Source organism: Perissodus microlepis, chromosome 12, assembly GCF_051167445.1.
Source record: "Perissodus microlepis isolate ML-2025 ecotype Zambia chromosome 12, ASM5116744v1, whole genome shotgun sequence".
Taxonomy (NCBI): Eukaryota; Metazoa; Chordata; class Actinopteri; order Cichliformes; family Cichlidae; genus Perissodus; species Perissodus microlepis.
This window is the reverse complement of record NC_140472.1, coordinates 1246423-1273253: the sequence shown is the minus strand read 5'-3', so window position 1 is coordinate 1273253 and position 26831 is coordinate 1246423. Positions and strand designations below refer to the sequence as shown.

The 26831-nt window shown below is 42.3% G+C and overlaps 1 protein-coding gene across 1 annotated transcript; it reads left to right on the top strand.

Moving 5' to 3' along the window:
* Positions 1-268: 268 nt before the first annotated feature.
* On the top strand, positions 269-26555 carry niban2b (niban apoptosis regulator 2b). The gene is made up of 14 exons (XM_084946726.1): positions 269-568; positions 11237-11367; positions 11621-11749; positions 11838-11943; positions 12707-12874; positions 15605-15720; positions 16388-16492; positions 18126-18288; positions 20657-20844; positions 20961-21116; positions 22281-22394; positions 23523-23630; positions 23778-23889; positions 24512-26555. The coding sequence occupies exons 1-14, from the start codon at positions 514-516 to the stop codon at positions 25141-25143; spliced, it is 2283 nt and encodes a 760-aa protein (XP_084802852.1). The 5' UTR covers positions 269-513; the 3' UTR covers positions 25144-26555.
* The last annotated feature ends 276 nt before the right edge of the window (positions 26556-26831 follow it).

Genomic DNA, 26831 nt, shown 5'->3' with positions numbered 1-26831 from the left:
TATTTCTTGCACCCTTAACTGAACTCTGTTTTTCTGTAATGTGAGTATTTGCCTGTATTTAGCGCATTCTAACATCACACGTTCAAATGTCTCTTTTTTCAACCTGTATGACCAAATCTCTCTCTTGCCATTGTATCTTCTTCTTTTTTACTCCTTTGACTTCTTCTCCATTGTCCAGCTGCTCTATAATAACCTTCTCTGTCCCACAGCGCTGGGTCTGCTGTTTCCCAACGAGACTTTAACGTAACGTGGCTGCACGGCAGAAGTTCTCCTCCTACTTCAGAGGAGGGTGTGTCTGTCCGAGAGAAAACGCACAGTTCTTACACAGTTTGAACTTCCTTTCGACAGCTTCGACTTGAGTGTTTGGTACCACCCGTTATTACTGACGCTGCAGTCATTTCATGAGCGGACAGGGCTGCTGTGGCAGGAGACACGTCTCTATAGATTTTATTGTTTGTCTTAAAAAGTAGTTGTCGGTCTGACGCAGCGTTAGCGTGGGACGCTTCACTGATCATGGGGGATGTGATTTCTAGTCACCTGGATGAAGGCAAGCGGGAGATTATCACAGGTAAGGAGCGCCGCGGGGGGATTAGTTTGATGAGTGCTGGTTTGGCGTGTTTTCCATTTTGCGTAATTGGGACAATAAGAGGTGCGTTGCCACAGTGTCAGCGTGAGTCCAGCACCTCTTTGTTTTCTAACTAAACGGGCTTTTTATCTGCTTCGTTAATAAACCACAAATATCCACGTAGCGCATTGGGCACCGCACCGCTCTCTTTCCTTGGCTGGACCAAAAAGCTCTCTGTCTTTAGGGTTAGGGTTTGTTCTTTGTCGTACTGAAGCACTTCCACGACACCAAAAGGTTAGGAAAAACTGTGGAAACGTAATAGGAAATGATGTGACCCGTTAAAGTTTGTTACAAATGGGGAGTGCAGCAGATGAAGTTCTGCTGATCGTTAGTGGCCCTGCCTCGGACATGTCACAGCCTATCAGGTTTTCTCTAATATGGAATCCTTGCTGTTGAGTCTGAAGCAAATAAGCTTAGCTGCTGACATTTTTACACGTGTACAGTTGTATCTATTGGACTTAAGTGTCACAGTACTCGTGCCTGGTCCACACAGATGTGTCTCATATACGGGATAAAAGGCATCACTGATGATCTCCTGATGTTCCACTCATCTTCTGCCCAAGACTGGACGGAAGGTTCCGTTGGACTTTGCAGTTTGTGTGTTAGGAGTGGAAAGTTCAGGTTTAGCAATTCCTTATTTTTGCCTTGTTTTACCTCAGTTCTCTTTATTTGTGAGGATTACAGCTGACAGAAGAATGCACAAGTATGTTGTAACTTTTGGTGGTGGTGGTGGTGGTGGGTGGGGTGTTGTTACAATTTCTCCTGAACTGGGCCAGATTTCAGGAACTTCAGTGACTTTTATTACACTCACAAAAAAGTGTTCATGTTACTGTTGCATTGCTTAGTTGTTGGGATGTTTAATTTTCAAAACAACTGACACACATATTTTTGTAGGGTTAGTCCTGACCAGTCCTGACCTGATAGACCAGTGACCTGGACGGGGTTAGGGTTTCTAGTAGGCTCTTTATCTTTTTTTCATTTAGAAAATGAAGCAACGTACATAAAATAAAGAAGACCGCACATTAAGGTAGATATTTGGGCTCAGTTTTCTAGTACTGGATTAAAATAGACATGAAACACATCATGTATAATGACTGATTGACGTCATGGAGCCCTACATAGATGTAACTCTGCCTGTGAAGCTCGATTTATTAAGAGCGTGCTTAAAGTGTTAGAAACGTGTTTAGCGCCATCTCCTGTCAGTACAGAACATTACATCTAAGTAACGTTTGGTTGGCTGGTTGGTTGCTGCTGATAGACTTTAATTAGTTGACATAAACTAATTAATAACTGAACCAATATAATGAGACTTAAACTAAAAATCCATTAAAGGGTTTCACTTTGTACTAACTTTGGCTGCAACAGTGACATTTATGTTCAAATGAAGGATGCACTGTTCACGTTCAGTCTCTGGTGAGCTCAGGGAGAGTTAAAGAAAATGTGTTTCTAGAGTTCAGAACAGCAGCGTCTGTTCCTGTCACCACAATTAAAACCTTTACTGGGAAAAAGCTGGTGGGAGTCTTTCATCAAAGCACCAACAAACTCTGACATGAAGAAAAACAAACTTTGTAGCTGCTCCAACCAGTAAGCCTCCAGAAGTATTCAAATATGCAGATGAACTGTTAACTTAGTCTGATACATGTTTCAGTTATATCGTTTGCTGAAGATATTTTACATCGAAGCAAATACCTGCAGCAAACAGGGGTGCAACTAAAGGGGGGCATGGGGTGTACTAGACCATATTTATTTCAAGGTTGTCGTAACATTTTTCAGATTGAAGGAGAAATAATATAAAGTCTTAATTAAATTGCTTTAATATTTAAAAATATAGAAGACAGAGTCAAGGCACATTTCTTATACATCTTATTTAGCTGAGTTTGACCTTTAACTGTACTTGAGATGTTTACTTTAAAAACATTGAATTTCAGTTTGACATATAAATCCAATCAAAGGGTTGTTTTTGTTTTTCTGACAGATTAAAGTTAAACTTTTAAACATTGATGTGAAAAAAGTGTGGCGTCTCTTCCTTGGACTGTCTTGGGGGGTTTTGTTTCCTCCCCGTTGCGCACACACGACCTATTTTCCCTGCAGACGTTCTGATGGGATTCCTGATCGGTAAACTGTTTACAGCATCACAGACAAGGAAAACGTGGAGTTTCTGACTCCAGCATGTGGGTGAACCACTTGTCAGCTAACTCAAACAGGCCCTTCTCCACATTTTTCTCATTTCTAAAGTGCTTTACAAACCTGAATTTTCCCGCATCAGTGCAACTAGCTACACAACAAAAACACTTACTGGTTAAGAGAGAGTGAAAGTGGACAGTATGTCCTTGGTGTTAATATGAAAATGTTGCAGCAAAGTAAGCCCCTTACATGAATCTTTAATTTTCCTTCCCCTGAGCTACTGGGTCGGTTACATTAGTTTATGTAACCTAACTGGTAATGACCGAAACCAACCAACCCAGTGATGTAACACTGTGTACTGAAAGAAGATGGCGCTGAACAGATTTAATACATTTTAACTTTAAGCACTGTAAAATCCAGCTTCACAGTTTTTGTGTGTGTGAAGCTGACAATGCTCGCTTCCACAGGTTTGTTTTTGGTTTTAAAGTCTTTTCTTTTCTTTTTACTAAAAAATGCTTTGAGGTTTGATGACTCGTCTGAAGAATTAATTGCAAGTTTTGGCCACAGATTCCCAGAAAGACCAAAGAAAATTTGAGTAATACTAGACTTGGATTTAGCTATAATACAAATAGAATCTACAGAGAATGGAGGAAGTTGAAATGTGGGATAAACCTCATTGGTATAGACCTACAAACATTCAGTGACCTTTCTATTTTACACTGACTTCCACGCTTGATTTCTGCTTAAAGTTTAGATGGATTACCTAAAGCTCAGGAAACGTAGTGAATGCCATGATTGAGGCTAAAGATAATTTTTTCCTTCACTGTCATTACAACTCAGAGTGTAGCACGTACACGTATCAGATGTGGAATTTGAGGAATGCATGAAAAAACATGTTTCTGTGTGGCTGGATGGAAACCTTAGCACACTGAGAAGCTGAGTCCTGTTATTGGAAACTGAGGAGTGGCCTCTGATACCACACGGTTTAAAAGCAAGACTGGATTAGTAACAGATTATTTACGTTTATATTTTGGAGTGAGCATGCATGTAAAAAGAAAGTCTGTGTGAATATGGCCAGTTACTTATGTGTTTTGGGTTTTTGTGAGCAAAACACTGAAACTGACTGTAACAATTAGAGAAATTAAACTCATCACTTAGTGTCCTGGTTACCTCTTTGTTTTAACATTTAGTCAGGATGCATGAAGATACTGACTGTTATTATTGGGCACTGAGTTGTCAGCACTTAATCGGTATTATGACATGTGAAAATGAGAATGACATAGCTGCTAACAGACTGTAGTTAGAGAAAACTGAACTATTGTTGACTGAGTGGGTTGTCTGGGGTGGGTTATGGACACATGAAGAACCAGGCAGCAGGAGAATCATAGTTTCACTGAGCAGAGTCTCCAGAATATGGATTACTAATCCAAGATGTCTCTCATGATGTCATCCCACACCTCAGTTCATTGACTAAACCCAATCCTGGGCTTCTCTGTTATTGCCTTCCAACCTACTTCTGCATGGGGGAACCTTAATCTGGAAGTCCCGAGGTGAAAATGGGAGAAGCCCCCTAGGCTGGTGGAGAATGGCCGACCTAAGGTCCTGTGGGACATCCAGATACAGATGGCTAACCAACCTGACATTGTAGTGTTGGACAAGCAGAAGAAAACGGCCGTAGTGATTGATATAGCGATACTGAATGACAACAACATCAGGAAGAAGGAACACGAGAAGCTTGAGAAATACCAAGGGCTCAGAGAAGAGCTCGAGAAGATGTGGAGGGTGAAGGTGACGGTGGTCCCCGTGGTAATCGGAGCACTCGGTGCAGTGACTCCCAAGCTAGGCGAGTGGCTCCAGCAGATCCCGGGAACAACATCGGAGATCTCTGTCTAGGAGAGCGCAGTCCTAGGAACAGCTAAGATACTGCGCAGGCCTCTGGTAGAAGACCCGAGCTTGAAGGATAAACCGCCCGCAGGGGCGAGAAGGGGACATTTTTTTAATATTTACACATATATGTATGTCAAAGTGGGTTTGAGAGAGACGTTCATTTTCACTTCACTTGTGAAAACTCTCTAACTGTACCGGTCAGTATCTTCGCTGAAGATAAAATGAGCTTCTTGTTTAAAACCAAGAAGACTGAAGAATGGACACTATTGGTTGGGTTTATTTGCTCCAGTTGTCACAGTCAGTGTTTCAGTGTTTTGCTTAATGAAGACTTTGTTTTTACACGGATGAATGTAGAACTTTGCTTGGTCTATGAGTGAGTGAAACAGGAAATCCCCCCCTCCCTCCCCTTATCCCTGGCTCTGTGAAATCTCTAACCTTTGACCTGTATCTTCCTGTTGCCTGGTGACATGTGGTCCTCTCACCTTCAGCATATACCCAACTGATCGCACAGGTGATTGTTTAAACAGGTTTGATAAAATGAGAAATACTTATTTCAAAGTTAACTTCTCCTCAATAGAAATATATGACATGGTCAGTAAGAAGTCGACAGAACTCATTCTATCCATGTTTTGACAGACGCCAACAAAATTATGACATTTAAAGCAGCAATGAAAGGGCCCTCGCACCCTGGGAACAGCCAGGGTGCTGCAGGGTGAGTCACACAGTCACATGGCTGATTCAGTGTCACATCACTTCCTCACTAACTGCTCTTTGAGTGCTTGGAGCAGAAAAGCGCTAACATAAGAGACCGTCTGTTTACAACTGACCATTTACCTTCTGTGCCCACTAGGTGGCAATATAGAATACCCACTAACTATATGACATACTGATACATATCGAGTGGAACCATCAATTAAAATGTTGCATAGATTGGATCATGATTATAACCTACTGTGTTTCTTTTTGACAGTAGGTGGAACTATAAACACGACCTAATGTTGGCACATAGATATCTCCAGTCTCTGTCTTCCATCAGGAATTTGGGAGTCTGGGATAGATTCCCAAAAGTTGAATCTGGATGTAACATTTTCTCAGTTGACATATACAAGTGACTTCTTGGATGAGTGATGAAAAGTTTCTCCCCATGAAAATGCTACATCCAGATGAACGGACTTAACTTTTTTGAGGTTTTCTTAACTGGATGATTCAGCGTGCCACTGGGGCAGATTGAACAATGTTCAGTTGAGATATGCGATATCTTCTCCTGTGGCGAATTATTTCACGAAAATTCAAAAGCTTCACAATTTAACATCACCAAGGTCTTTAGACTGTACTCATCAAAGATCATGTTGATCTGATGAAATCCCCGTGAGTCTGTCCAAGTACAATTTGAAAATTACTGCCAAAACTATACTTTAAATTCAAAATAGCTGCCTTTCTTCTGGGTTTGGAGTTTAGCTCCAAGAGATGTTTTGTACATCTTGAGACATTACATGAAGCTGCAAGATTTCACAGTTGAAACGTAGATCCATTTTGTAATATTCAATGACCAGAGCCATAAAACCTGAGAGCCTTTAACACGCTGCACGTTTCTGCCAAATTTCATGACTTTTCAAGCTTCCCAAACCCCTCAAAAACTGCTTCCTGTTTCATGGCGAATCCCCAGCCACCAGAGCACGCCAGCATCATCAAGTTCAGATGTGTATTCAGACTGCTTCTGAGGTGGACGTGCTCAACCTGGAAGGAGCAGTAGGTCACAGCTTCCTGTTGTCACCATGTGGTGCTTCATCTGTTCATGGCCGGATTCCCATCACACCGGAGAATGTTGGGAGGATCGGACAATGTGTCTTTGAGTTACAGCTGTTTCGTGCTTACTGGCAAAGTTTCTCCAGTAAGCACGCCAATAAATCGCCATTCTGCCCGGGTCGCGCCCTTTGGCGAAAAGTTTTGAACATAAAGTAAGACATTCTCTTGGAGGCTTTTTTGACCACATTTTAGGCTGCTCATCCCAACCACCTTAAAACTGTTCCTTAACATGTAAAAAGACTTTGCTGTTCCCATCAGGTGCTACTGATGTCAAATACTGCAGTTAGATGTGTTCAGGGATGGACTCTATCACACTTTTGGTTCAAATTGGACAATAAATGTGTTAGGGATGCAACCATTCAACTAATTTAATTGACACAAATTCTTTGCTTGGACGCTTTGTGTACTGCAGCGGTCTATAGTGCGCCATTGTCACCATGGAAATGCGAGCGATTCACCCACGTTTGTGACTAAACTAGACCTGCAGTACAAACGTATTCAGCAGTCATGTGTAAAAGTCTGACAGGCTGAGCTCAGGTAGAGCTTTTTCCAAAAGCTTTCATAACATTTTTCAGATTGAAAGTGAAATAATATAAAATATTGTGTTAATTAAAGTGCGTTAATATTTAAAAATATAAAAATAAAAGCTTTTCATGAGTTGATAACAACAAACATGGGCTGGTAAAACTCTGAGCCAGTGACCTGAGGCTTGTTAGGTAACACACTGGATTATTATTAATATTAATTCAAATCTGAACCATCATAATTACCCGTTTTCAGCAGTACAAAAATGTTTCATCGGCGCTGAGGCCAAACTTTAAAATGCTGATGTTCTCGCTTTTCTTCATCGCAGGCTTACAGACACAAACTCCTCACTCGTTCACTCTCACACACAAACATGCACAAACACTCATGAACACACACCAAACCAAAACACTGCATGAACGCTTTTCGTCTCCTGTTAATGTCAGAAAGCCTTCCAAGAACACAGAGTAAAGGTACAGTTTCTGTACCTTAGTTTAGATCGCACACATCTTCTTTTATTTGACTTTGACCTTTCACTGTATATGAGAGTATTTCGATATTTTTGTAGTTAAGAAAATGTTTTCCAGGTTTCCTCTGGTTCTTCATTCAACCAGCTGTTCTAAAAACTGCCTGAAAAGCCTCCAGCATGCTGCAGCAAGAAGCCCCATCTGATTTCAAAGACTGTTTCAGTACCGTACTTGGTTCTCAGACTATGTGCTTAATTGTGGTTCCTGGGCCGTTTAAAAGTGGAGTGGAAGGCAGAGCCTTCAGCTTTCTTCTGTGGAACCAGCAAACAGACTCACTCTGTGTCTGTGACGGCTGTAGCTCAGGGAGTAGAGCACGTCATTTTGTTATGGCCACTCCCCTTTTTGTATACTCAGTAGGGTTACCCCCTGCAGAGGTTCAGTGATGGAGAGGGTAGTTAATTTGATTGGCTTACACCAGGGTAGAGGCTGCGGGATGGTTTAAATAGGCCTGCACTCTCCCTCCAGGAGGGCATCTCCAGGTTTGTTTGTTTTCTAGTTGCACTACTGGTAACGTATAGTTTTGGCTGGATCAGATGAACCTGAACCTTTAGTGATGATGAAGGGGCCTTTCTCAGATCATGTGACTCATGTGACTGCAGAAAATGATCTCTATGATTTTTTTGGGGCTTTCTGTGCAACATTTAAGGGTCTTTACACTCTAAATCTGCTGCGTAGAGGTCGCCAACTTTGGCCTATGAGCTTCATCCAAATTGTAAAGCACGCTTCCACTGGACTCTAGAGCAGTGGCGACATTTCTCTGGAGTGAGGAGTCTAACTTCTCCGTCTGGCAACTTGATGGACGAGTCTAGGTTTAGCGGTTGCCGGGGGAACAGTACTTGTCTAACTGCACTGTGCCAAGTGTAACGTTTGGAGGGGGGTTGTTTGTGAGGAGTTGCTACTTAGTTTCATTGAAAGGAACTTGTAACGCTTCAGCATAGCAAAACATTTTAAACAATTTCACGCTCCCAAATTTGTGGAACTAGTTTGATGATGGGCTCTTTTTGTTCCAACATGGCTGTGCGCTGGTGCACAAACTCCATGACGACATGAGTGCGTGACTTTGGTGTGGAAGTGGAGTCCTATTCTTAACCCAGTAGAAAACCTTTGGAATAAATTGGGTCAGAGATTGCCAACCAGGCGTTCTCATCAAACAAGAGTGTCCAGCTTTACAAATGCGCCTCGTGAAAGTTTATTCAAAATTCCCGTATTCGCACTTCTAAACCTTGAGGAAAGTTATACGGTTCAAATTCCTTGAGCCCCTGCTGATTCTGTAAGTTTGCCCAATAACAAAGAAATGTTCAGTTCATAATTTCAATGGTGGGTTTATTTGAACCGTGAGAGACAGAACCATAACAAAAAATCCAGAAAATGCATTTCAATTTACACATTCATTTGCATTTTAATGAAGGAAATAAGTATTTGACCCCTTTGAAAACGTGCTTTAGTACTAGGTGCCAACAAAGGTTTTGCCAATACCAGAGGTCAGACTTGTCTTGTAGTTGGCCAAAACTTTTGCACACATCTCAGGGTGGATTTTGTCCCACTCCTCTCTGCAGATCTCCAAGTCATTAATGATTTCACTGAGTCAGAACATTAACGCTATCTGAATGTGCCCAGCACCGCAAGTATGCCGTCATAAATCAGGTTTTATATGTTAAATATTTCTTCCCAGAATCTCGCGAGAGCAGGACCAGAAAAGGTGGCCGACAGTTCCTTCCTTTCTTTGTATTTATCACACAATGAAGACGTAGACAGAGAAATACTGTCTAGCTTTGTGTTAGAGAAATACAAACAACGAAGGACTTTGTAAATGCATTTAAGATAAGGATATGGCATTAGTCGTTTGGTTTAATGTGCTGTAGAGGTTTGGTCATCGCTGGCGTCCTGCGTGTGTCTTTCTGGTGTTGATGGGAGCTCATCACTGTCGGTGTACAGTGTGTAGCTTATTTGTGCACACCAGTGTAAAGCAGTGCTCTCATTATTTACAGGCAGTAAATTATTTTTCCTTTCTTGTCAGAGGTACTCTCTTCAATCGTTATAGGATTGTCGTGTCTTGCATGACGTTGGTGCTGGTGGTCCATTTATCTGGGACCGATTCAGCCATGTCATCTGTAACTGCTGCAGTATCTGTGTCCAGCCGCCGCCGCAGTCATTGATATTCATAGTTTATGTGAAAAACAGTGAGACAAATGTTTACAGGAACCGTTGCAGTTTTGACTGCAGCTACAACTTCAATATGTTACTTAAATTCAATGTTATTCATATAACGCCAACAGTCAAAGCCTCTTGGCTGCTCTGTTGCAGGCATTGTAACATTTGCTATGACTCCTCCACTGAAAACAGACCTGCAATACAAGCAGCATCTGAATAAAAGGTGACAGCATTAAGCCCACACAGCCCCCAGTTTCAAACAGAAACACTGATAACACGGCAGCAGCGGTGAAGACGCTGCACAGTTTTAACGAGAGACTGGAATCTGGGCCGCATGTGTGTGTAAAATGAGTTGGACACCCCAAAATTCAGATCTTTAGCCATTCACACGGGTCCAGCCCAGTTTATCTGCCCCCACCCAGGTGGGGACGATGATTCAGGCTTCTGGGTGGGAGTTGGGGTGGTGGCTGGGGACGGATGGATGACAGAATGAGAGAGGTGAATGAATACATATAGTATGTGTATAATTATTTATTATCTGAAAGAGTTTGTATACATGTAAAAGTTTCTTCTTTGGTTTGGTTTGGTGCTGCTTTCTTCAGACGTTTCGTTTTTGGCTGTTCCAGATGCTCACCTGAGGCAGGTCGAGTATAAAAGGAGGCCAGTCGCTTTCAGCGGGGCGAATTCCTGTTCCAGTAATAAAGGCCAGAGGATGAGTTTGATTCAGCCTCAGGCCGCTTTGTTTGAACCTGACAGTGAGACCATCTGTGTGACTGATCATACAACAGAAGACTGGGCTTCATTTACCTGTGTGTGTGGAAATGTTCTCATCATGTGCAAAAAAAAAATCCATTTCACCGTTAGACTCATGACACGTGCATGTCGGCCAGTTTGTTCTTACCACTGTGCACATGTTAGTCAGTTTGCCTCCAAATCCACAGGCTTGTGCTTACATCTTGTAGTCTTACTATCTGCATACCGACACGCCCCAATTTCTCTATATGAGGAGACAAGGGTAGCTGGAGGGGAAGTGGAGAGAAAGCTGTGACTGTTTTTAAAGAAGGCAGCACCAGTAAGGCAAGAACGCAGGAACAAATCGGCCTGAAGAAACTTTAACAAGGTCCAGAAGGAAGACAGGAATGGTTCCACTGTCTGTGGGCCGGGGCCAAGACATTAGACTGAGCAGTAAGATCCAGGCTGTGTGCGATAACACAGGCCCATTTGTCATTTCATTTTCTTTAGATGTTGGTCAATTTAAAAAAAAAAAAAAAAAAAAAAAAAATGTAATTTTAATCCTGAGCTTCTTGTTAGATTATGATAATTTGGTAAACTGCTTTGCTGTAAATAATAACCAAAGGGAAATAAGTGTCGTTGTTAACAGTAGTGCTTGTAAAGAAAGACAGGCCCTTATAATTTGTTTTGTAACCCAAATTCAGGTACAAAATTCTGATTACTGATTTTTTTCTTTTTTTTCATCATGAAACATTTGCGCAGATTTAATTGTATCGTGTGTGTGTGTGTGTGTGTGTGTGTGTGTGTGTGTGTGTGTGTGTGTGTGTGTGTGTGTGTGTGTGTGTGTGTGTGTTTGCAGCTCGGACCGGAAAGGTGATTGCTGAGTTTGGGCGTTTGTATGAGCAGCAGTACGCAGTAGCTCTGTTCAACAAAGTTCGCTTTGACGTAGAGGGAGGAGGAACCCTGCAACCTCAGCTGCTTCACCGCAAGGTACAAAATCCTCTCTGAAAGCTCTGCTTTTATTCCAAACAGCAGCGAGTGACCATTGCAGTGAGGATGTCTCACATGGCTCATTGTTTTGAGTGTCACACCGATGCTGCTCACAGATTAGTGAGCTATGCTCCAAAGTCTTTGTCTGTTAATCATTTGGATTATGACCATAGTGAGTCCTCTTGGCTCTGAATGGACAGAGAGAGACTTTCATGACTCAAAGGTTTCTCTTCGGTTGTGAAATGTGTCACAGATTCCTCTGGAGAACAAGGCCATTTTTTCAGGCTCCCTCTTCCAGTACTTGGAGGAAAACAAGAAATGGAGGAACCACTTCCTTTTCATCCCAGACTCCCATGACATCACGTACTACGACAGCAAGGCGGTGAGACGGGTGCAGTGTTCTCTGTACATGAGCAAGTTTTACTCACTGTCTAATGCATCAACTCTGTTCTTCTTTGGCTTCACCACAGTCCCATGACAGACTCCTCCATCCCAAAGGAACCATCAGCTGTGCCGGGTATAAAGTCCTGACATCTATGGAGCAATACCTGAATCTGATCAGCAACAGCTTGCCAGGTGAGGAGCGGGTAGGTAAGGAGAGTGTACTTTATGGTTGGTAAATTGGTAATAACTGTTTTATTACAGTAGGAAGGAGGAAAAACTCGAATCAACAGGAAACTCAGTTCATCAAATGCAATGATTTATTGTGGCAACTTAAGACATGCAGTCAGTGGGGTCAGCTTAACTGGTCACTGTAAACGTGTGACTGTGAGAGCCCTGTCCAGGGTGTACCCTGCCTCTATGGTAGATATAAGCTGCCCTATCCTGACCCCTGTTATTCAGTAGAAGACCACAGCGGGGTGAAGCTGGGGTGGATAGTGTGCATCCAAAGTGTTCATTTGTCACCACAGGTTCCAGGACTTCAGCCTTACTGGTTGAATGATGTTGCTGAAGGCACTGAGCTCTCTCTGTGGTGAAGCAGACCAACATTTCTCTTAACTGTTCGTTGAGAGCTGCCATTGTCTTAGCTGTAAGAGGCTGATGGGGTAAAGCACACGCAAATTTGATAATGCGGTAACTGGAGAGCGAGGATGCAGGAGTTTAACACTGAGACTGCAGATGTGTCTTCTTGGGGGGGGGGGGGTCGCACTGGCAGCCACGGTGTTTCTGAATGTTGCTGTATTCAAGAAAAGGAAATGTTGACTGCAAAATCAGAAATGTTTGCACACTATCAGTGAGCACGGACAACATGATGAAGTCTTTTTGTTACAGTTTAACTCTACAGAGAAACTTCAGTGAGGTTTTCAGTGTATTATTAATGCAACGATTTTATTCTTAGGTGTTAAAGCCAAGGTGGGAAGTTCCCCCTTTCTAAAGTGTGCCACTCCGTACCCTCTGATAATGTGGCACCCTTATGCCCGCCACTACTATTTCTGTGTGACGACAGAGAAAGAGCAGCAGAAGTGGTATATGGTACTCCAAGACTGTGTCAGGCACTCCAACAATGGTGAGTCATGCTAATGTAATGATAGAATAACCCTTTATTGTCATTGTGCGTGTACAATGAAATGGTGGGTGCTCCACACCAACTGTGCGTGGTGTAAAACTATAACAGTAGGACAGAGAGAATAAATAAGAAACTAGAGGAATCCATGCAAAGCAGGAGGAAGGCACACGTTAGACAGGCTGCAAACAAAGAGCTGCTGCTTTCAGTCCTCAACAGTTTCATTCATGTTTGTCAGAGCTCTGGATTCTTCTGTGCTGTAAACAAAAACTAGATCTGCACGTTGCTTTTCTTTCTTCTGCGCTCCTGCTCTCTTTTCCTTCTCTGCTTTACTGACTGTTAAGTCTGTTACTGTGATTGAGACTTGCCAATAAAGATGTCAGCCCCTGACTGGAGCTATAACAGTAACTACAGACGGGCCATAAAGTCCCAGATAGTCTGACCACAGTGAACGAAATAAAGTTGTTTTCATTAAATACCCTGTGAAATAGTTTAGTCCTCGTACTGACACACACACACACACACACACACACACACACACACACACTCGTTTTTATGCACATCTAATTGACGTCGTGCTTACAACCATCAGAAGTGAAACTAAAACAAATACCTGAATCCCAAATATACTGAGATAATTTAAATTTAACACTAAATGTGATTCAGAACATTTTTGCTTTTGTCTGTAATTTTTTGACATTGTATTTATAAATAAATAAATAACAGTGCCAAATCACTACAACAGTTGCCTGAAAGCAGTTTATATTGTAAGGTAAAGACTACAATACAGCAGCACAGAGGAGACGGAGGAAACCCCAACGATCGGATCTGCACTCTGGGAAGGAGAAACGTTTAACAGGAATCACAACAGGGGGTGTCTGTCGCCTGAGTCTGAGGAAGCTGAAGGCTCTGCCTCTCTTTGCACTTTTAGACACCATAGGTGCTACAAGTAAACCAGCAGCCTGACAGTACAGTGCTCTACTGGGATAATACGCTTCTATGATAAGGGTTTTTTTTTTGCTTTTGTTTTGTCTTTTCAGAATGGGCATAATCTGCTCTCTCCTTCTAGTCCCTGTCAGGACTCTTGCTGCAGCATTTTGGATTAGCTGAAGGCTTTTCAGGGAGTTTTTAGTACATCTGATAATAATGAATTACAGTCGTCCAGCCTGGAAGTAATAAATGCATGAACTAGTTTTTCAGCGTCACTCTGAGACAGGATATTTCTAACTTTAGAGACAGATATGCAGACTGAAGGGCAAACATGACTCCACGAACCCTCAGTCTCACTGGAGGCCAAAGTAAGACCATGCAGAGTAAGAATCTGGATAGATGCTGCATTTCTACGATTTTGAAGGCCAAGTACAAGAACCTGTGTTTTATCTGAGTTTAGAGCAGGGGTGGCTCAGAGGCCACATTGACTTTTAAAATGTGACGGGCCAGCACCAGATGCATGCATATCAAACATAAACATTAAGATCACACTTTTTTGTCAGTGAATCAGAATCTCCTGTTAGTTTTGTTGTGGCAAGAACAGATCTGAGGTGTTCATCACTCAGCTGGGATCTGTGGGTGCTGCTTTGTCTGTTCACACACATACGTGGAGCCAAACAACACCAGCATCCTCTGTGACATCATCTGGATGCTTGGTCCCCTCATTCTGATAAAGTGCATGTTACACTGCATCTTCACTGTGTGATCGAGGTGCAGCACAGACTTACACAGGGCTTCCTGGTGGATTATGCAGTGTAAAAAAACAACCTCCTGCTCAGGGTTGTCCTCTTTCACCCTGCCCTGGATTCTTTTGAGCAACCCGACTTTTGTTCCAGTCAGATTTGGCGATCCATCTGTGGTGGCCTGACGAGTGTACCCCGAGGTAGCTTGTACCTCTTGATGACCTCTGCCGCGTGTCATACAAGTCGTCTCCCCACGTTTCCCCCTTTATGGATTGCATGGCCAAAAACTCCTCTGTTATCTTAAAATTGTCATTAATCCCTCTGATCCAAATTAAAAGCTGAGCGGTGTCCTTACACAACTAACCTATAATCACATGGCAAAACAATTACCTTACCAAGGTACATACATTTGTTTTTACTACATAATTAAAACTAACTTGCAGATATATCCTAAATATTGTTCAGACAGAGTTATGAAATCTAATAATTTTTACTTACATTTCTCATGTAAAACACTGAATATGAAGCCAACAAAATTCATTCATTGTAAAAAGTCATCTGGGCTCCTGCACCCAACCAACCCCCAGTTTAATAAGTCATCTGTTCATTCAGCAGGTCCCTGCTCGTGAACGCAGTGTTTTCTTCAGCAGGATAAAATGATGACCCTGTTTGTGTGTTATGTGTTTAAACTGCAGCTTGATTGGTTGGAGGCGTACAACTAAAAACAGTTAACTGTAATTTATCCATCCATTAGTTTATATTTACATTCAAGTGAAGCGTGGATCATTGGAGTTGTGTGATTGATGATCAAAGTATAAAAAAAGTCAAATTAATTGTGGTAAAACAGATATGTTCCACTTTTGTTCTTGTTTGAAATCGCCTGGTACCATCTGAAGCCAGGAGAGAAAACTAGATTATTTGAAAGGGTCTCCTTAATCTCACGATGCTGCATTCTGTCATCAGCCCTGCTTTTCCTCCTGTTTTACCTTCATAATTTCTCTAATAGAAGACCTGCAGGTATCAGTTAAAAGTTCACTGACGGCTGCTTCTTCAATTCCAGGTTTGTCAGATGAGAAAAAAGTTCAGACACCAGCCTTCACTAATGCAGTGCGACTCTACCGTCAAGCTCAAGGCCAGTATGGCACCTGGGAAATGATGTGTGGTGCACCATCACAGGTAGCTTTGGCAGAAATGTTCTTCTGTGGCCTCAATCGGACTTGGGGGGGGGGGGTTGGAAGCTGGGATGAATCAGGTGCTATGTCATAAAATGTAACATGGTGCATATAAACTTGATTTAACAAAAAACAGTTTTTTCAATGTCCTCCATCAACCTGATTTTTCGTTGAATTGCAAGACGAGGTTATTCAAAGTTTTCACCAAACACCTCAGTTTTGGTGTTTTCTGACCTCTGATGGTCAGAAGATTAAATGCTTTATGCACATGTTGCATCACGGTCAGGCCCTGCTGTCCATGCTTCAGTGCTGAACAGGTTTTTCTAGATGCTTCTTCAAACCCAAATCACATTTATGTCATTTAAATTAAGTTATAGTCTAATGCTGTGTTTTTAAATCATTCTTTACTGTTTGTCTGATTATGCTTTAAAAAGGCGCCCACAAATAAAATGTATTATTATTAATTATGTGGTAACAGACTTACTTGCACACGCTGTAGTTCATCTCACATGGCCTGTGTGAGTCCCTCTGTTATATTCTGCTTCCTTACATGTGGCAACATGGAAAACGTACAGAGAGAGGTTACCATGACGATCACATGAGCGACTGTAAAAATGCAGAGTTGTGCTCGTGGTCCTCTTATTTGTATGTGGGAATTGTTTTCCTCGTAGATCTTGTCTAACCTGGTGATGGAGGGCCTCCTCTCGGAGCTGAGAGACCTCATCTCCCCCCGCCTCAAAGGCAAACTCCATGAGAGACAAAGGAACTGGATACTGGTGAGAAACTACTCTGTGATTATTAGACTCAGTCTTTAGCAAAATAAGTGTTAACCTGCAAGTTTGGTGGATACTGCACCAGTGATTGGGGGACTTGTAAATGTTGACATCACCTGTTTGAAATGCTCCTTGTTCTTCTGGGTCTTTTTAGCACTTTTGTTTCAAACATTGTGCTATTTTGCCAGAATAACAGGAACTTTAATGACAAAGGTGTTGTGTGATTTATTCAGATATACACTACCAGTCAAAAGTTTTAGAACACCCCAATTTGTCCAGTTTGTCATTGAAAGTTATGCAGTTGATTGTCTGATTGCACTCTGAAATAAACAAAAGCACGTGGAGTTAAAAAAAAGAATTGAATCAGCTTATAGACTAAAATGTATTCTAAACTTTGACTCATCAAAGTAGCACCTTTGGCAGATATAGCTGCTGAACAAACCCGTGCCATTCATTCTACAATAGAAATCAAATATTCCCCATAAATGTGGACCTTGTAGCTGCTTTGCTTTCACTCTTCTGTCCAGTTCAAACCAGGTCGATGGGGTTTAGGTCTGCAGACTGTGCTGCACACTCCATGTTTCCAAGCTCACCATCTTGTTCTTTGTTCCTGAGGTAGTTCTGACAGAGCTTGGACTTACGTTTGGGTCATTATCTTGCTGTAGGATGAACCCCTGACCAACTGCATACCAGAGGGTCCTGCATAGATTGCTGTGGTAGCTGTTTTGGTTCAGGGAGCCTCTCACTCTGTACAAGTCACCGACCCTGGATCCAGCAAACAGCCCCAGACCACACTTCCTGCTCCATGTTTGACAGTTGATGCCACACACTGTGGATCCATCCTTTCACCTACTCGACAGCAAAGATCCTGCGTGATGAACCGAAGATTTCAAGCGTTGATTCATTAGTCCATAATACCTTCGTCCAGTCTTCAGTAGTCCCGTGTCGATGTTTCATGGCCCAGACAAGCCTATTTGTCTTATTCTGACATCTTATCAATGGCTTACTTGCTGCAGCTGACGAGCGTATGGCACCACAGTGTGTTCAACACTGCTTTTATGCAGACAGAGGGGCAAGTAATCCAGAAAAGTTGGAACACCTGCAGGAATTAGTAGCAGCAGCTTTCAAGGCTTGATCAACCTCCATTGCTGCAGAACAGATTTAACCTGTTAACCCTTGTTGTCCCTGAAAAAGGCTTTTTGTATAATTCTGAATTCTTTTTTTTACCTGGCAGTTCACCCTCACCTTTGTACCATTTCAAGCTGTTCATTGGACTGAATGGCTTGAATTGCAGTAAATAACTGGAAAGATTAGGGTGTTCTAACTTGTGACTGGTAGTGTATGTATACGCTTTGAGCTTATTTTAGTAATGTGAATGCAACAGAAAAACAGCTGAACTACATTTCTTCAAAGGTCTGTAGTTCCACAGGACCTCTCCAGCAGGTACAGCCCAACTGCTTCCAAATTCACCTGTAAACTCAATAGTCTGTGTTATGCAGATAAACAAATATATTCACTACATGCATATTCCAGACCATTTACGCTACTATGTGAAACTTAAACAGACGATGTACTGCACAGGTGTGAGTTTGGCAACATCAGCTTCAGGCTTCTGCTGTGTGTTTTGTGTTTGTAGATCAGTGATGCTGTGTACAGCCTGGTGCAGGCGCAGTGCCAGACGCAGTACGAAGCAGTGTTGCAGAAGTGTGAGGCTAACCGCTCTTCTTTAGAGGCCTCCATACGAACAGACATGGACCAGATCATCACATCCAAGGAACACGTGACCAACAAGATCAGAGGTTGGATAAGAGCAACACTAGCAGCACATTTTTCAGACCATTTTTCATCTTTGGTTAGTTATAAGCCCGTCATCGATAGAATACTCATGGAAGTAGAAGTCGTAATAATAACTGTAAATGTTAAAGCAGTGTTGTTCTAAATATCTACAGGGCTTAAAATTCTTTAGTGTGGGTTCAGTTTTAGCTGTAAATGTGGATTCATATCTTAATAGGAATGTTTATTGCTTGTTTTTAAAACTGCACCATGGCAAGAATATCAGTGAGAATGCTTGTATATAAACCTGTGAAACCTATATTTGACCTGCTTTTGGAACACTGGAACAAAGGAATGACGATGCATCCATCCATGACATCAAGCTGAAGACATGCATCCATGCAGTTAGATGATTGGTTCTAAATGTAGCTGTGAGAGAGAGACTAGCCAGAGAGAAGTCAAGCAAGCACAAGGAAACCAGACAAACTAACAAAAAGGCCAAATCAGCAACCAACTTACTGTTACATATTTGTAAAAATACATAACATATATACTGTTGTGTGTGTGGAGATGGATGGAGATATGTAGATGTTACATTGTCTTGGTTTAAAAAAAAAAAAAGATAATAAAAATATAGCAATATCTTACAGTTTGATATTTTAACATCACTGTTGATCAGTAGAAAGCAGGGAGACCGTTTCAGAAGGTTTCAGCTGCAGATAGGAGACATTAAACCAAACAAAGTTACTGAAGGGTAACTTTTTAAATTGTATGATATCTAATCTAAGTGTGCTTCTACTTGTTTCCAGCCAATTAACTCAGTTTAATTCAGTTTTATTTTTTATATCTCCAAATCACAACGTTCACCTCAACAATCAGACAAAACCTCTGAGCAGCACTTTGGCGACAGTGGGAAGGAAAAACTCCCTTTTAACAGGAAGAAACCTCCAGCAGAACCAGGCTCAGGGAGGGGCGGGGCCATCTGCTGTGATTGGTTGGAGTGAGAGAAGGAAGACAGGATAAAGACATGCTGTGGAAGAGAGACAGAGGTTAATAACAGATATGATTCAATGCAGAGAGGTCTGTTAACACATAGTGAGTGAAGAAGAAACACCCAGTGCATCATGGGAATCCCCCGGCAGCCTACGTCTATTGCAGCATAACTAAGGGAGGATTCAGGGTCACCTGGTCCAGCCCTAACTATATGCTTTAGCAAAAAGGAAAGTTTGAAGCCTAATCTTAAAAGTAGAGATAGTGTCTGTCTCCCGAATCCAAACTGGAAGCTGGTTCCACAGAAGAGGGGCCTGAAAACTGAAGGCTCTGCCTCCCATTCTACTTTTAAATACTCTAGGAACAACAAGTAGGCCTGCAGTGTGAGAGCGAAGTGCTCTAATAGGGTGATATGGTACTACAAGGTCATTAAGATAAGATGGGGCCTGATTATTTAAGACCTTGTATGTGAGGAGCAGGATTTTGAATTCTGGATTTAACAGGAAGCCAAAACAGGAGAAATCTGCTCTCTCTTTCTCGTCCCTGTCAGGACTCTTGCTGCAGCATTTTGGATTAACTTTTTTTAATTTATTTATTTTATTTCACCTTTATTTATGTAGGTAAACCTCATTGAGACACAGTCTCATTTTGAATAGCAACCTGTTTTAAATATCCTTACAAAACTACAGCTTGATAAACATACTGTAGTCATTATAATTCATATAACAACTAATTAACTGAAAAAAACAGCTAAAAATAAAATAAAAGACAGTAACAATAAAACATGAAGAACAGGAGCAGCCCTGATGCTTCCTCCATTGTCCTTAGGATTTGTTTAAAACCCTTCAGCTCAGCAGTGTAAGAAAATGCCTTTTCCCCACCTTCTGTACGTACTGAAGGAACAGTGACTGATAGAAGCTTGTGAGTGGAGGTGTTAGTTACTCTGTTTAGGTGACACACAGGAAGGTAGATGCACCGCTAGCAGACAAATTACTGATGTATAACTGATCAGCTGGAGGCTTTTCCAGTCTACTGTGTAATCAGTGATTGTAAATGTTATCAGGAAATGATCAGACAGGAGAGGGTTTTCAGGAAACACTGTTACATGTTCAGTTTCTATGCCATGTGTTAAAACAAGATCTCGAGTGTGATTAAAGTGGTGGGTGGGTTCTGTCATTCTTAGCATCTACGTGGATGTTAAAATCACCCACAATAATTATTTTATCTGAGCTGAGAACTAAATCAGATAAAAAGTCAGCAACCTGACCAAGGTTATGTCAACATGTTTCTACATCCCAGAAGCCAGGCATGCTTTATTTACAGGTTGTCACATTTCTAATCTGACATAACGATCCCAGACGTTTGCCTGAAACTGCAAACCTGCTTTCCTCTCTTGTTTTGCAGCCGTGGTTCTTCCTAAAGCAGAGAAGCTGCTGAAGGTGAGCATTCAGCCCTACATCAGCTCCATCCTAGAGGCCCTGCTGGAGCCCACCAGCCGAGGGTTCTTCGAGGTCCGCGAGGTTTTCTTCCGAGAGCTGGTGGACATGAGCAAAAACGTCCTGAATGAGGGCACTAAGGAGATGGTGGCACAGGTGAGCACGTAGAAGAGGTCCTCCTAGAGACAGTAAAGGAGATGCTCCCTCTGCGTCCATTGAACTCAGAAACATTTAGTGACATTCAGTGCTTGTAATCTATTCCTTGTCCTCAGCACATGGGGAAGATCTCAATGCTTGCCTTCCATCCAGTGAAGATGTGCAGCTGCTATGAAAAGGTGATGCAGCTGAGTCTGGAAGGTCTGGATCAGAGATTTGACATCTCGAGCCCCTCAGTGTTCATCCAGAGGGTCCAGATCCTCATGAGAGAGGTGATGATCACTTACTGGCAGCTGGCTTTTCAAAGCAGTGCAGCTTTAACATATTGCTGGAGGTCTAAATGATGTATTAATTACAATCGTAATTTACTGTACGAATGGTTTTCTGATCAAATGTATTTTTAAAAATCTGCATTTTATTTGTTGAAAAGAGGGAGGAGGTTACAATCAGCACTTACTGGTAAATAAACATCACATACTTTGAAAAACAAACTCCCCGCTGTATTAGGAACTTTCCGTTCTCAGATCCCTGAATGTGTAACAAATACAGGCAACGTAAATCAAAATGAATACAGTGAAACAAGTGATTCACCTTCACAAACCCCAGAACAGAATACAGTTGGGAAGGAAAACAATGACTCGAGAAACAAGTAACACACAAACTCATATCAGCTGACTTCCATGAAAAGGTGAATGCATTAGAATCACTGCTGTGTGCTCTGAAGAAGCTTAGACAGGACACTAGCAGACACGGCTAAAACATAAAACACCACAGAGAGATGCTCCAGTCTGGATTTAAACTGAGCAGCTTCTTTGTGTGAGGCACTGAGCATCTCTTATGTAAATATACTCCATTCCTGTGCATTAAATCACATACAAAGTGCATTATGTTGTCGCCTTCATCTCTTAGAATTGAGATGTTCACTGATTGCTGTAAATTTGTCAGGGATTGAATGAGATGAGAAAGTTTTATTTCTAAAGACAATAGTTGAGTTATTATTGAATTATGAAATACTTTGTGGTTTGTTAGTCTCACTGTCCGTGTTTGAACTCGAAACATTTCCTGCCTCCTTTTCTGAGGTCAACATTACACTGCTTATGTCTGCTTTAATTTTGTGTGAGCATCTCTCTACTCTCAGTGTTGTAAGAATAAATTAAACTTGAATAGTTGCTGCTCAGTTTGCAGAGGAATTGAGTACCATGAACACAACAGGACTGCAGGAAGGCAGCACTTTTGAATGAAAGTGTATTTTCTTAGGAGAAGGGGAAGTATGACTAGGTGGAGGCACATCATGGAGCATCGAGTTTTGGATCAGTTAATAGATCTTCTTTCATATCATATTTATGTGATAATTATCAAAGTCAAGATATAATAAAATATACTGATACATTTGAATGCACTCGTGATAGTGTCCCCATCTCTGTGTCCGTTTACAGCAAATGGACAATGCTGTTTATACATTTGAGCAGATCCTTCACCAGAGTCTGGAGGCTCAGGGCGGTGAGGATCTCTGCAAGACTATCCAGCGCTGCCAGGACAGAGTTATCAAGGTAAAACACATGATCAGTAAAAACCTGTTAGATCACCATTTTATCCTAAACCAGAAACACATGGGAAGAGGAGGACTGTGGGTGGTAGATTTGAAAGTTGGTGGTTGGATTCGCTCCACTTTACAACATCCATATAGAGTGTGAGCATATTAATCCATCCATCTTCTTCTGCTTATCCTGGGCCGGGCCCAGAACACCTCACCCAGGACGCTCCCAGGATCCATCCTTGTCAGATGCCCGAACCACCTCAGCTGGCTCCTTTCGATGTGGAGGAGCAGCGGCTCCACTCTGAGCCCCTCCCGGATGGCTGAACTCCTCACCCTATCTCTAAGGGAGAGGCCAGCCACCCTTCAGAGGAAGCTCATTTCCGCCGTTTCTTTCCGCGATCTCGTTCTTTCGGTCACTACCCACAGCTCGTGACCATAGGCGAGGGTAGGGACGTAGATCGACCGCTCAGCTCTCTTCACAGACCGGTACAGTATCCACATCAGTGCAGCCGCAGCACCAATCCATCTGTCAATCTCCTGCTCCCTTCACCCATTACTCGTGTACAAGACTCCAAGATACTTGAACTCCTCCACTTCGGGGCAGGAACTCGTGGCCTGTTGCGCTATCAGGGTCGAAGTGCCTTAGTCAGGGAGGTCACCACGAACCTGATGGTCTCTCTGAGCTCCGTCGCGGCCCCGTGGAGAGAGAAGAACCTTCCAGAAGGACAACAATTTCTGCCGCAAAAATGCTTCAGCAAGGGGGAGGAAGACTGGAGATGGAGCAATACTGGAAGAGCATATGGGAGAAGGACGTAACACATAACGGCAGTGCTCGGTGCCTATTGGGTCTAAGAGCAGAGCACAGCAACCTCCCTGAACTGGGACCAGTAACCATCACACTAGCAGACATCCAAGAAAGGGCCAATAACCTTCCTCTGTACCACATGGAAGCTCCTGTCAGGCATCATAGCGTTGTGAATACTTTCCACATATACTGCATGTGTTCAAAATGAAGTTACAACTTATAGTTGCCATCTGACACACACACACACACACACACACACACACACACACACACACACACACACACACACACACACACACAGTAAAGCTGTCCTTTTCCTTCTTTCCTGTGGTTCAGAAATTTGACTATGACAGCAGCACAGTGAGGAAGTGCTTCTTCCGCGAGGCTCTCTTGCAGATCTTCATCCCCTACATTCTAAAGCAGCTCAACCCTTGCTTTGTATCTGTGAGTACATCACCTTTTCTCTTCCCAAGAACCTGGAAAATTAATAATGCACAGTTAGGTTTTTGTTTCTGCAACAAAGAAAAGCGTTGTGACTGGTTTATTGTTGTGTGTATTTGTTCTTGGTTTCATTCTTCTTTGAAACACCAGGAGTTGCCACGCTTTGAGGAGCTCATCTTCGAGGACTTTTCCCACTTCATCCTGGTAGAAAACATCTTTGAAGAGGTTGTGCTGCAGTCAGTCATGAAGGACATTATAATGGGTCAGTCTTCTTTGGTGGTATATCGATGAAGAAAGACCGAGTGAAAGTAGTCAGAACTGAGGGTGTTATACTACCAGGAGGCAACATTGCAGGCAGTGCAATGGGAACCATTGAGAGGAAAGCCTGCATGGACTCACAAAGACATGATGAATGTTGAACAAGACAAAAAGGTTTCAAAGCAAAATATCCTGCCATCCAGAGAAAGCCAAAACACATTCTGCAAGTATTCAAACGACACAGTTCCCCACAAAGGTGCAGGTGCTAAGCAGCACTCCTCGAGTCCAGACGGGTCATCCACCAATTCATCTGATTCCTACTTTTGGTACATTATGAAGAATAGGCCTTGAATTGTGCAACAGATCAAAGTGATGCAACACAGATGCTGGTATCAAATTCTAAAGAAGCATTTAGTGTTTAACAAATGTCTCAGTGTAGTGGTCACAGCTGCTTTCACTATGATAAGATTCAGATTAAATATGATATAAAAGCGGCATCTTGGATCCATTTAACCTGGGAGATCAGCATCATTCATATTGGTCCCTGCTGTACTCTGTGCACATAACATAAGTCATTGAATTTATTGTGAGAATCCACATTTGAACCCTTTTCTCTCTGTCTGCAGCTGTAAAGGAGGCGGCAGTCCAAAGGAGACACAATCTGTACAGGGACAGTATTGTTCTGAGCAACAGTGACCCCAACCTGCATCTGCTTGGAGATAATCCCTCCATCGACTGGGCGGGACAGTACGGAGGCGACCAGGAGGAGGTGGATGGGGCAGAGGATGATGCCGAGTACGATGGCGAGGTGGAAAGTGTGACGTCCCGGAAGAAGAAGAAAAGAGTGAAGCAGGTGGTGTCCTTGATCCAGATGGAAGGCACCACTGTCCTGCCTAGCGAGTCATGCCTGGAGGTGCCTGGTGTTGAAGACATACCAGAGGAAGATGGAGAGGGGCAGAAAGAGAATGGAGCTGGGGAGGAGAACTCTGAAAACAAACCTTTGTGTGACCAGAATGGATTTGCAAGTCTCAAAGCCTCCACAGAAAAGCCAGAAGACGACAACGAACCCGAGGAGCAGCAGAAAGAGGAATTCCAGGCGATCGAGTCTGCTGTAGAGGGAGAGGAAAGTCAGGCTGTGGCAGAAGAGCAGCCATCATCCGAGCAGGAGGAGTCAGAGGTTTTACTCCTGCCACCTGCTCCAGCAGCACAAAAGGAGTCTGAGATTCAGGAGACGAGCGTAGCTGCAGGAGCCCAGTGACTAAAGTGAATCCTGCCCGCTTCCTTTTGCTTTTCCCGTTTATACCAAGTTTAAGACACTAAATATCTTTTTTAACCACAACAACCCAAACTTTGTCTTCACGTGGTAGAAACATGAGCACCGTCTGTGCGCTGTGTATAAATGTGACAAGCTGCAAGAGCACCAGGATTGAGGTGCCTTTAAGAAGCTGGATGTTTTCTGTGGTTTGACCTTCAATCTGACTTTTCTAACTGCGTGTGATTCAAACTGTAAGCATTAAACTGTCACTGAGTAATGAACAGCTTAAAGAACGTGTGACAAAAGAATGAATCCTGAGTGCAGACGATCGTGTCCATGTCAGCACGAGTTTGTTTTGTGTGGTGGGAACGGCACCGTTTTACATCAGTAACAAGAAAGATTTTATTAACTGTAATTTTACATCATTTTCTATCATTTCCACACTTTTTATTTTTAGATTGAAGTTTCTGAAGCAAATGATTTATTGATAATAAATTATCGATCAAAAATATATTTGTCATCGTTTCTGTTGCCACATGTGCACACCAAGGTTAGTATAGGGAACTAAACAAAACGTAAAACTATAATGAGAATTTTATTTCAGTTAGTAAAATGTAAACAGCGAGAGGCGTACAGACTGCTCATGGACCAATAAGAAACACAAGCGTATTCACGCTACTAAACGTCACCACACATAAGCTGTTCCAGGTGATCCAGGACGTTTCTCAAGTCCTTTCCACCTAAGAACTACATCACGGCAGGATGGAGGTGTATCTGTGTACGTGCATAGAATAAGGTCACAGGTAATGGGTGTGAATGTGTAACCCATATTTCTAATGATCCACACTCTTAAAATCACACCTTATGTAAAGATGATGACCTGAATCCTGAAGAACGTCCCTGTAGAGACGAGCAGAATGTAAACTGTTCGTTTTACAACAGAAAACTTTCTGTTCAACTTGGAAATGAGCAAAATCTTTGAGGCTGTGATTTTCTCTAATATTTGACATTTAGGTGTTTTTACAGAGCAGTTCTGTATCTGCGTCGTCCTCCATCCTTTGCTCTGGTTTGTATCTCTGTCACCTTTACTCATCTATTGATCACACAAATGTTCCACTTCTTCTTTTTGTGTGTTACACTTATTATAAACACATCCCCGCGTCACTGTTGGTAGAAAATTAAAGACTTTAAACTGTATTTGCCTTTGCAGTTTGCACTTTCTGAACAATATTCCCTGGATTCAAATCAACTGTGGAGAATCTTTTACTGCATAAAGTGTTTTTAGGTTATGATCACATCTGCTTTAAACTGTAGATTTTATGAGGTTGACTTGAACAATCCTCTGTGCACTTTTCCACTGTGTGCTGTATTTAAACTCTGAGCACAAATAAACTGAGGACATTTTTCTCCAGTGAGTATTTTTCCTTATGTGCCATTCTTATACTTAGTTGCAGTGAAGTTGCATGAGTATTTATAAAGTTTTTTTTAATCTAGTACTAGCATATTTCCAGAAGAATCTGAACAGTTCCTCTGACGCTGCTGTAAATCCAGAGTTGCTCCTTGACCTTTGTAGTCAGACGTTACTTGTTTCCTTCTGTGAGCTGCAGAGCAAGATCACTGACCTGGTGCTGGGCAGGTTCATGGACTCGCGTAGAGATTCAGAAACAATCCACTATATCAAACCTAAACAT

What these genes read in the sequence shown, in the direction of transcription:
- niban2b (XM_084946726.1), top strand. Translation starts at nt 514, where the DNA reads ATGGGGGATGTGATTTCTAGTCACCTGGATGAAGGCAAGCGGGAGATT. An exon ending in CGTACTACGACAGCAAGGCG is followed by an intron (nt 11,750 to 11,837) that starts GTGAGACGGGTG and finishes GCTTCACCACAG; the next exon opens with TCCCATGACAGACTCCTCCA. An exon ending in TCAACCCTTGCTTTGTATCT is followed by an intron (nt 23,631 to 23,777) that starts GTGAGTACATCA and finishes TTGAAACACCAG; the next exon opens with GAGTTGCCACGCTTTGAGGA.